General features: G+C 38.7%; 1 protein-coding gene across 1 annotated transcript in view; it reads left to right on the plus strand.

The window, feature by feature from the left end:
- Positions 1-12,370, plus strand: part of sf3a2 (splicing factor 3a, subunit 2) — a 153,327-nt gene that overhangs the window by 18,925 nt on the left and 122,032 nt on the right. Inside the window, exon 11 of the mRNA XM_048613918.1 lies at positions 12,086-12,206. Coding sequence (XP_048469875.1) covers positions 12,086-12,206 — 121 coding nt within the window. The remainder of the gene's footprint in view (positions 1-12,085; positions 12,207-12,370) is intronic.

The raw sequence follows: 12,370 nt of genomic DNA on the forward strand, positions 1-12,370 counted from the left end.
GAAGGTTATCGCAGAGCACAATGGGACTTTGATCAGATGGGCCAATAGCCAAGGAGTGGCAGTTGGAGTTTAATTTAGATAAATGTGAGGTGTTACATTTTGGTAAAGCAAACCAGGGCAGGATGTGTACAGTTAATGGTGAGGAATGTATACAGTTAATGGTAGGGCCTTGGAAATATTGCTAAACAAAGAGACCAAGGGGTACACATGCATAGTTCCTTGAAAGTAGAGTTGCAGGTGGACAGGGTGGTGCAGAAAGTGTTTGGCACACTTGCTTTCATTGGTCGGAACATTTAGTACAGGAGTTGGGACTTCATGTTGTGGCTGTACAGGACATTGGTGAGGCCACTTTCAGAATACTGTGTCCAATTTTGGTCACCCTTCTATAAGAAGGATGGTGTTAAACTTGAGAGTATGTCGCCGGGACTGGAGGGTTTGAGTTAAACGGAGAAGATGAATATGCTGGGCTTTTGTCCCTGGAGAGTTGGAGGCTGAGGAGTGACCTTTTATAAAATCATCAGGGGCCTGGACAGGGTGAATAGTCAAGGTCTTTTTCCTTGCATGGGGGATTTCATAACTAGAGGGCATAGGTTTAAGATGAGAGGGAAAAGATTTAAAAAGAAACTAAGGGGTAACTTTTTCAGACAGAGGGTGGTGCAAGTATGGAATGAGCTGCCAGAGGAAGTGGTGGAGGCTGGTACAATTACAACATTTAAAAGGCATCTGGATGGTTACTTGAATAGGCAGGGCTCAGAAGGATATGAGCCAAATGCTGGCAAATGGGACTGGGTCAGATTGGTATGTCTGGTTGATGTGGAAAGTTGCACCGAAGGTTTCCATGCTGTATGACTCTATAACTCTAAATAGCTGAGAGTTTAACACTTTTCACATCTTGTGAATGAGATGTTAATGTATTCCCTTCATAAACTTCCTCAGATAGAATTCTGCTGCAATAATGCATTCCCCTCTTGACTCAAAATTCATAACGAATAGAATTGTTTTATTGCTGGAGTGTCTGTGAAATCAACCATAACCACACCCACATCTGAACATCATTCGACTAGCAAAGCAACCATCGTTGATCCACCTCATATATTAGAGACAGCAGATCAGGCTTGCTTCAAAAACTTGCAATAATGTAAATTAATTGAGACTAACGGTGACTAATGGATGATGTTATGCAGCACTAGGAATGACAAATAGCACAAATGCTAATGGGGCTTTCTATAGTTCTTGAACAATCAGCAAGTAAATTAACCTACAGATGAAACACATTATCGACAATCTTAGGTACTGCTAAAATGCATGAGACAACTGTCAATATTTTTCTTTGTTACTGTGTCGAAGAGTATTGAAAGTACAGCTTGCTGATAAGCAGACAAATCTCTATTGAGAGGTCAGTTTGACTTCCTTGCAAAAAGATAGTCATTAGAGTGTATATCACATCAATAGCAAGCAAGGAAAGGGAAAAGGCATTTTGTCACAATATCCATAAAATTCTCTCATTGAAATTGAATTTAACATTTCAAGCAGTGTTGAGAGCCATGATGTCTAGATTTGGGCATATCTGATGCAAAAAAGCAAGTCATTAAGATTTGTTTAGCATTTGGGAATGAAGCCCTAGACAGATTTAACATGCCAGGATTAACAGCTGATGAGCTAAAAGATGCCCAGAAGTATGGATTAGATTAGCATACAAATTCAGAATGAGTTTAAACTTGCATATTTGTCAACTATAGTTCATGTTATTTAGAAGGAAGCAGTCAGAATCCAAAGACTAATGAATGGGTAAATGCAGAGAAAAAAACTCTTTATATGTTTTTAGATGGGGCTATTGAAAAAAAAACAAACAATGTGGCAAAAGCTAATGGTAAGTCAAAGGATTGTTAAATTTAAAAGCCAACAAAAGTTGACTGGAAAAAGAATACAAGGGGATAAAATAGACTTTGAGGAGAAACTAGCAAGTAATATCAAAATAGACTGTATGAGCTTCTTTAAATAAAGAAAAAGGAAGGCCAAAGTGAACATTTATCTTTTAAAAAAAAGATGTAGGGGAAATAATATTGGGAAATGAGAAAAAGGCAGAGGAGTTAAATATTTTGCATCAGACTTCACAGTAGAAGCCACTAATAGCATTCCAAATATACAAAATAATTAAGGGGCAAATGGGGAAGAGGTAATAAATGTAATAACTATCATTGGAAAAAATATGCACTTATGAAATGAATGAAGCTAAAGGCAGAGGTCTCAGTATGGATCCCTGCAGGACACCACTAGTCACGGACCTCCAGCCTAAAAAACACCCTTCCACCACTGCCCTCTGCCTTCTATGGGCAACCCAATTCTGAATCCATGCAGCCAAGTCACTGTGGATCCCATGCATCTTCATCTTCTGGGTGAGCCTACCATGTTGAAAACTTTACTAAAATCCATGTAGACAACATCCACTGCTCGATCATCATCGATCACATTGTCACCTCCTTGAAAAATTGAAGTAAGTTAGTAAGACATGAACTGCCCTCCCCAAAGCCATGCTGACTGTCCCTAATTAGGCCATGCTTTTCCAAATGTGTGTAAATCCTATCCCTAAGAATTCTCTCCAATAGCTTCCCAACCACCAATGTGAGACTCAGCGATTTATAGTTTCTGTATCAATTCGTGACACTTCCTGACAAAATTACCATCACTTGATCTGGACCTGTCAGCAAATTATCTGTACATTTCAGAGATACATCATCTCACTTGTTATTGTTAATAATTAAACATTACTTTGGAAAGAAAAGGGGATGCTGTATGCCAGCCTTGCCTTTAAGAAAGCTCATATATAAGCATGCCATGTGCTGAGTGTATATAATGTCGAGATTCTGCCTGGCTGTAAGTCTGCTCTGGGTTTGAAAGAGATGTCATTAGTGTGTAAGATATGCAGGGTATTCAGTAAAGACTATGGTATCTCAGATTAGTGTGTACAGTTTTATTCAAGGTCTTGTGTTATTAGCTGTGAATTGGTGATGAACTTTGAGTATCAACAGAAATTTGGTCCTTGATCAAGAATTTCATGGTATGTTGGTTCATCTCTCGTATTTTCCTTAAACTACAATGCATTCATTTGTCTCATTTAATAAAGCAAGATCTCTGACATTCAAATATTCTGATTTCCAATTTAAATTTGGACATGTGGATTAAATTAAAAACCTGCAAACGGTAGGATATTGAGGTTGCAATATAGAAATTGTTTCATTTCATATGTTATTAAGTATTGTTTCTATAAATACCCTGCTATTGATATAGATCTCATTTTGGCAGCTGCATTTTATTAAAAATGTAATATCAATAAATTGTGCTTTGAAATATGATTGTTTTTAGCTAGTGAAAACAATATGATGTGCCATGTTTTTAAGAATGTAGAAGAGTGCACAGGAAGCTCATCTAATTGAGAGAATGTTTCAGTTTATTCTGATATAGAATAAAAGCATGTTTATACTTTGTGAGATACTTAGAATGTTTCATTTGCAAGTTTTAAATCCCTTGCTAGATTGCCCTTCAAAGTGAGGCATTGAATTGCAGAACTGTGCTGTAAATAAAGAAGAGATATGTTATGATAATATGGTGAGGCTGGTACATGTCCTATGCCAATCTTCGTGGAGGGAGAGGTGTGTGCAATCACTGCCTGTGGTGCGTGCCATGAGACGTGAGACTACTGTCCAAGATGGAGGCCTGGAGGAATAAGCTGTGAACTGGAAAGATAATTTTGCCCAGCATCTGGGTCCCTGAACCGTAATGGCATCCTCATTGTTCTGTGATCTATAAAGAAAATAAATGTGACAAAGACTTCAATACCCACTGAAATAATGCATCTAATCATTGCCCTTGACTGATTTTGTTCTGAGGAAAAGCCTGAGAGGAAAGAATGTTTCATTTAATGTTTATCCTTAGTGACTGATCCTCAACTAAGTGACAATGAAATATATCAAATTTTGAATAAGGAAAGACAGCATCATACTTATATCTATTTAACATGTAAAACATACAATGCCTGATGATTAGCAACAAGGACTTAGGAACATAGGTAGAACCTAGAAGCAGAGCAGGCATTTGAATCCTTCAAGTCTGCTCTGCCATTCAATAAGATCAAGGCTGATCTGGTTGTGGTCTCAAGCCCATTTTTGCTGTCAGAAATCTGGAACCCTTGACTCCCCTGTCCATCAGGAATTTGCCTAAATCAGCCTTAAATAAACATACTTTCTGAGGAAGAGAATTCCACAGAGTAACAAGCCTCAGAGAAAAGACATTCTCTTCATCTCCACTTTAAAAGGGAAGACTCTTATTTGTAAAAATTAAACTTTCAACTTTAAACTACAAGAAAAAAGAAAGATAGAATTTGAATTTGTACATTGCCTTTCATGAGCTGAGGGCAGCACAATGCACTTTAGAGCTGCTTAGTACTTCTCATGTGGTCAATAATGCAAAGTAGCAACTGCAGTAGTAGTTTACATATAGATAATAATCAGGTCACCTGTTTTGCCAATGTTGGTTGAAAGATAAATATTGTCTAAGATGTAGAGTGAACTCTGTAATACCCTACATCAGAACAGAAGAAGTTCATAGAATCCCTACAGTGTGGAAGCAGGCCATTCAGCCCATCGAGACTACACCGACCCTCCAAAGAGCATCCCACCCCGACTCACCCTCCTACCCTATCCCTGTAATCCTGCATTTCCTATGGCTAATCCACCTAACCTGCATATTTTTGGACTGTGGGAGGAAACCCGAGCAACTGGAGGAAAACCACGCAGGCACAGGGAGAATGTGCAAATTCCACACAGTCGCCCGAGGCTGGAATTGAACCCAGGTCCCTGGTGTTGTGAGGCAGCAGCACTAACCACTGAGACTTGAAAATGTTAACTCTATTTCTCTCTCCTCAAATGCTGCCAGACATGATGAGTTTCTCCAGCATTTTATGTGTTTGTTTCAGATTTCGAGCATGTGTAGCATTTTGTTTTTACCTTTATTGGAGTGAAAACTCTCTTGTTCTTCCATAAAAAATATTGTCATGGAATCTTTTGCATCTGCCTCAGATGGAAATAGGGCCTTGGTTAATGTCTCATCCAAACATGGCACCTTTAATAGTGCAATTACTGCATGTGAATAAATAGACTGTAAGTTGTTAGAGCAGCATTAGGCCATTCAGCCTATTGAGTCTGCTTTGCCATTTGATCATGTCTGATATATTTTTCAACCCCATTTTCCTGCTTTGAAGTGTGAACTTTTATACAGAGATCTTTGGTGTTGGACTTGGACTCATGGCTTTATGACTGTCAAATATACTTTAGCCATTCACATTCTTCAGGAGCCTAACTCTAATCCTAAATGTAATATTTGATTAAGAGAGCTGACTAAATGCAGCTTTTAAAAATATTATCTCTTATAACTTTTTTAAAGCAAATAACATTAGTCCTGGAGAATGGAACACTTCTCATTAACTGGATTCAAGTTATTTTCGGGTTTGACAAGGTTAAGAACTCTGCAAACTTTCTATGCTGCCCCCATAGAAGCACCTCTACCTCAAGTGCAGAACAGCACATCCTTCTGCACACAGAATATAGCAGCTGGTGTGGGAGGACCAGCTTTACCAGCACCAAGGACCCTGGAGAAGTATGGTTTACTTGACTCTAGTACGTTTGCCAAGTCAGCTACTATTTTGAATAGATAATTTGCAGAAGCTAGGAGCAAGGAAACATACTTAAAAGAGTTGCTCCTGAGCCACTCCTGCAACCTCTGGTTTGGAGCAGGAAAGCATCAGATCTGGGAATCACTTGTTAAAGAGCCATAAAGTCATACAGCAGTGAAACAGACCCTTTGGTCCAACTTGTCCATTCTGACCAAGTTTCCCAAACTAGGATTGTCCCATTTGCCTGCGTTTGGCCCATATCCCTCTAAACCTTTCCTATTCATGTACCTGTCTAATCCTCTTGGGTTTAGCTCACCCATGGTACAGGAAGACAGAGCAGAGAAAAATGGGAGAGAAACTTGAGTGTGAGTACACCCATAAAACCATGCACACCCATTTTTAATGCAGTTAGCATTTCAGAATGAATTTGTAAATCACTCTGAATCTTTACATCATATATAGGTCAGTAAGCATCCATCTACAGACCCTAGCTCTGACTCAGCATTATCTTTCTAAATAAAAGAATATAATTAGAACTGAACATGTAGTTCCACTGGCTGGGTAATTTGACAGTCTTCCTTCTCTCCTGCTTAGCAGAATTTGAGCAGCAGATGCTGTTTCCATATGTTTTATGCATGACTTAATAAAAATGGACATAAAGCCCAGGATTAAATGTTGCTTTATCAGAGTAACTATGATTGTGAGAATCATTTAGCCATAAGTGTAACCATAAGTTCACCTTAATATCACCAGTGTGGAATTCTGAAAATGTAATTGAACTTCCTGCTATATTTGCTGACAGTAAGGTTTTCTCAATTTTGGCAGAAATTAGTGAAAGAGAAGGAAACAAAAAGATAAGTGTTCCTGAACCATTCTTTTTTGGACAGATAAAATACACTATCAAAAAAACTAAGGAAGTATGAAAGCTTTTCACACATGTTTCTGTCAATAGCAAAATTGTGGATTCAATTTAAATTCCTGGGGAAAAACACAGAGAATAGGAATTTCAAGTTTTGCCTTGTGAAGATGCTCCTTCATTTGAGCTTAATGCATATTTAAAAAGAACACTGCTGGTTTATGATGGGTGTTCTTTCAACCTGCAATTTATGACAGCTGTCAGCAATTTGAACTGGGAGGATTAAGTTGTCCTGGTAACTCTAAGGAAAGGTGATCACATTATATTGTGTTGTAAATATCATCAGTTCCAAGTATTCATTCAGTACAAACAATTGAAGGTAATTATTGAGCCATTTCCATATTGGAGTCATTTTCACCTTGAACAACAGTGTATACCGGGTGAAAGTGAATCAGCTACATATCATAAACCTCTCCTTATTTTTACTTCCACTGATTTCAAGTGAAAGACATTTACACTGTTGACTGTACCACAAAATGATGTCACACAGTTTACGCTACCTTCAAAGTTAGAAGTACTCCCAATGCAACTTACACATTCTTTAATTTAGAAAAACAGTTAGAAGAATAACATCCACTTGCTTAGACGGTTGAAGTCCAACAGCATTCAAGAAGCTCAGCACTATCCAGGACAAAATAGCCCACTTGATCAACATCCCTTCTACCCAATAAACATTCACTGCCTCCAACAACAATACATAATAGCAGTTACGTTTTCCATCTACAAGATGAACTGCAGAAACTTGCCAAGATGCCTTTGACAGCACCTTCCAAACCCACCATCCTGACAGTGCAGAATAAGGGCATCAAATGCATGGAAACAACAGCATCCTCCAAGTCATACAGTATCCTGTCTTAGAAATATATCATGGTTTCTACTGTTGCTGTGTCAAATTCCTGGATCTCCTTTCAACTGCACAATAGATGTAGGCATGCTAAATGGACTGCAGCTGTTCAAGAAGGCAGCTCACCACCACTTTCTCAAGATCAGAGTCAGGAGTGCCTACATCCTACAAATGATTAAAAATGAGAGATTTTACAGAGGGGTGAGGTGGGCTCGGAGAGATAATCGAAGACTTAAGGGAGATAACCAAACTGCTGTTGAAAAGAGCTGCTCCATATTTTTGTGGAGGTATTGTGTGTTGGGAAAGACAAGGCATGAACATGTAGAAAGAGACATCTAGATGAAGAGATCATGATGCCTGAATGATAGGTCATCCGTGAAAACCTGACAGCAGGATAGACTGTTCAGATGACCAGAAATTAAAAAAAAAGATAATAAGGCATGTTATAATTAAATTGAAAGAGGAACAAGCATAGACCAGAAATGAGGGAATGATTGGATGAGAGAAAATTCAGCTGTGTGTTTTGGTAAAGGTTAGAATTAAACCTATTAAAATGGTCAGTCCTCATTTATAATGATTTCTAATGGAAGAAAAAATTATAAACCCAGTGAGAATATATGCACAGCTTGAACCCATTTGAAAATGATACTGATTGTGACTTTACAAGTGCTGGATACAACAGTTTACTGAAGTGATAATTAAAACTAAAAATATGTTGCAGCTGTTACACTTTACTCATGTTGCATAGAAATATCTTAAACACTGGAAAATGAAAAGATTAGCTGCATGCAGCATACTTTGAAGAGATCTGTTTTCAGACTCAGCAGCTCAGGCAGCATCTGTTTTCGTGCCAGTTTATCAACCTGAATTATTTGGCTGGATTTGTATAGCGCTGGGGAGAGCTGGTGGAATAGACAAGATGATGGCTATGACTCGATTCCAGCATGAAAGGCAGAGCCTGATATAGGTGTATGAGGCACCATGGGTGTGGGTGGAAGGGAATGGTTTGGTATGGGGGTGAGGATCTTAGATGGTGCCTGGGAAATGTGTAGGCGTGAGGGGTTGCGTTGGATAGACAGCTGTATGTCTTTAATTATAACCGGGATGCATTGCCTCAGTAGGCATTTAATAAGCTCAGTTTGGCACTTGGAAGCCCCTGGGGCTAAATCCTAACTCCTTCCTAAGTCAGCTGACAATGGCCCCAGCAAGGAACCCGCTAACCCCTGTTCTGAGAATTCCATACTGGCAGGCACACTTTCCCAAGATGGGCACCAAACTTGGGAATTTTCTCAACATCCACCTCAGAGATGAAAATTCCGTCCATTAACACTATTTGTCTTCTCAGATGATGCCTGACGTGCTGAATATTTCTAACGTTTTCTGTTTTTACTTCAGATTTCTAGCATCTGCAGTAATGTCCTTCCAATCATCATTCATTCATCAGTAGTCCCTTGCCGACAAGGATGACTCTTCCACTTTCAGAGTGAGATTGTAGGCAGCTGTACAGACCAATATGGCTACTGCAGGCTCTCTTAGACTTGGGCAGGTGGCAGTGACGGGAAAGAGTGAGTGGGGCATTGATGTGGCAGCGCGCTCCTTACGCTGTTTTCACTTGCCTTCTGGTTTTTCCTGGCTGCAAGTCTTGAGGTGCCCAACACCTTCCCGGATGCTCCTCCTCCACTTTGGATAGTCTTGGGCCAGTGATTCCCAAGAGTCTGTGGGAATGTCACACTTCGCCAGTGAAGCCTTGAGGGTATCACTGTAGCATTCCTTATTCCACCTGGGGCTCGTCTGGCATTTTGGAGCTGGGAGTAGAGCACCTTTTTGGGGATTCTTGTATCAGTCATGAGAACGATGTGCCCAGCTGGTTGTAGCCGATCAAGGGTGGTCAATGCCTCAGTGTTGGAGATGTTGGCCTTGTCGAGGATGCTAGTGTTGTTCCGTCTTTCTTCCCAGCGGACTTGCAGGACCTTGCATAGGCAGCGTTGGTGGTACAGGTCCAGTGCCTTGAAGTGTCTGCTGCAGACAGTCCACATCTCAAAGCCATATAGGAGGGCAGGACCCACCACAGCTCTGTAAATCATGAACTTGGTGTCAGATTTGATGTTGTTTTCCTCGAGTAGTGATCACGAAAAAGACGTTAACTTCGCATGTTCTGATCCACTGCTTGTTAACTTGCATCTGTGGTAAATTAAGACATCCAATCAGATGTTTGGTTGAATTATTTAAACTTACTGCTGTAAGGGATGGAAATCAGAAACTTGACCTCAACAAATGAAGGTAACTGATACCTGGAGAAGGAAAAGAAGAATAATTTGCTTGAGAAGCCATTTTCAAAAGCTTGAATGATTTGAATCAGTCAAATTTTAATCATATGCAAACAAATAATGACATTCTGTCATTTAATCCAATTGTGATGTAAAATCCTGGCTGTCATTGCACAAAGAGAAAACACAATTTCTGAAGTGCTAAGAGATTCAAACATAGCACCAACCTAGCACTAAGGCTGGTGAGAATTCCAGTTCTAGTTTCCCTGGCCCAAGTGATTGTGTTTATTTTCAGCTCATACACTGTAATGCTAAAAGTAGTGTCAATGTTACAATCATAAAACCAATCGAAGTTCAGAATAGCTTTAAGGCAGTACCATTAGTTCTGAAATTCCATAGCTTTTGACCAGTCTCCTGCTGTAACTCTGTTTTCAGCTACTTCTGAAATATCTTGAAGCGAAATATCGATCAAAAACTATTACAAAATTATTAAATGTAATCTGCTTCTCATTGATCTGGTGTTAATTTAACATGATCCCATATAGTGGAGAAGTGTGCTGACTTGTTTTGCATTTAATTTGGTGTCCAGTGTTGAAGCTGTTTGAAATCTTAGGAATTGGGCTTTCCACATTTGCCAATTTGCTGATCTATCGAATGGATCTGAAAGTTTGAGTTTCTTTGAGGGAAAGAATAGTACTGGTAAATATAGTTGCATTCACTAATTGTTGATACTCACTTGAAGTTGTTCATTATTTTCTTAATTTAGAAGATGATTGTTAGCAATTTTTTCTCCTTCTAATCAATACATTTTGTTGCCTCGTATTCTTTGTTGATCAAATTTGCTGTTAAATTCTTGTAAAGCTTGATGTCACACTAAAACTGTAAGCTGCTGTTTCAATTTAAAGTTCACTTTTCTTTTATCAATGTGACAACTTCATGGGAGTAAATGAAGACATTCTTTTTCCAAGATGGCTGAATTATGTCCCTAAGATATATGAGTAGGACTTTCTCAAAATGGCTACACTCAAGAAAATTTGTCGATGTTTTTGACTGTATCAAAGATGGCTGCCAGGACATTATTCATGTTTTGTGCATCCATGGTATTTTTGTGCTGATTTTGACACAATGTGATCATTAATTGCTCTCTTTATGTGTCTTTCTTTTGTATTCTAATGATAAAATTGGTAAAACTGCTTAGTTGTTGAATAAAACTTTGAATTAGTCGTAAAAACCCATTGAAATGTTAAAGCTGTCATCAACTTCATTGTTAGGGCTGTGATACTTTGAGTTGCATTTTTTCTTTCTTCCATCAATTTTTGTTCAAGCTTGTAGCTGAAGAATTATCTCAACTTACTGATGTTAACTTTGTCATTGAATAAATGGTTCTAAAATTTGTGAACTGATTGTGAGAAGTCTTAACACTACTTTAGCTTTCCAGATGGAAACAAAATATTTTGGTCTTTCTCTTTGGAAGATCAAATCAGCTTTGTGAATACAGTAATCAGCCTTGTTTTGTGGGATCTCAATTTCTTCCAAAGAATTTTTTCCCTTTCAATAAAAACAGAAAGTTCTGGAACATCTGTAGAGAGAGAAACAGATGTAACATTTTGATTCTAAGATTGACTTTTTTAAGAGCAGGTGGTTACAACATTTTCCATTTTCTTTAATTTCAGATTTCCAGCATTAGCTGCATTTTGCTTTAAATTTTGATTTAATTCCACCCCCCTCACTTAGATTCTAATTATTTTACAGTTTGTGCTGATTCTGCAAAGACTTGCTTCCACTATTACTGTTTGCAAAATGATTTTTGAGACTTTGTGTTCAGGTGGTTCCTGTGAAAGAGTTTCCTGTTCAGAGATATTTCCTTCATAGCAATTGTGCAGTTCTGTGGCTTTTCATTGCCACGGAAAGGCTGCCAACATCATCATGGACCTCTCCCACCCTGGTAATGCTCTCGTCCAACCTCTTCCGTCAGGCAGAGGATACTGAAGCTTGAACACATGCACCAACAGGTTCAAGAACAGCTTCTTCCCTGCAGTTATTAGACAGCTGAATGGACCTCACTGACTTCAAATAATGATGATCTTGATTTGTGCACCTCCTGTGCAGCTGTAACCTTGTATGCCTCATCCTTTCTAAGTACATTATGATCTGTATGTGTTTGTTTGCTATGATCTGTCTGTACTGCTTGCAAAACAAAGCTTTTCACTGTATTTAGGTACATGTGACTACAATAAATCAAATCAAATCAAATCAAATTTCTGGCTGCTAATTGGTCTTAAACCTATATCAATGATTTCTTCAAAGAATAATTTTTTGAAATCTTTACTTCTCCAGATGTCCTCAGGTCTATTTCTGGATCTTAACTGGTGACATTATTTTCTCCACAGTTGTATGCCATAGCTGGCATCTTCATTTATCATGTGGTTTGCTTCCATATTGTGAATTTGACTTCAAGACTGTTTGAGGAGAGGATAAACTTAAAGACTACCTTCAAGCTGAGATCTCAAAGTAATGATATCATATATCAATACAAAATAGTGCTACACATTATATGGATAGATGTAGCAGGCTCTGACCAGCAATTACCTTAGACAAGAACTAATCTATCCTCTTAGATAACAAGGTGTAGAGCTGGATGAACACAGCAGGCCAAGCAGCATCAGAGGAGCAGG

This window comes from Rhincodon typus, chromosome 29 (genome assembly GCF_021869965.1).
Source record: "Rhincodon typus isolate 14 chromosome 29, sRhiTyp1.1, whole genome shotgun sequence".
Classification (NCBI taxonomy): domain Eukaryota; kingdom Metazoa; phylum Chordata; class Chondrichthyes; order Orectolobiformes; family Rhincodontidae; genus Rhincodon; species Rhincodon typus.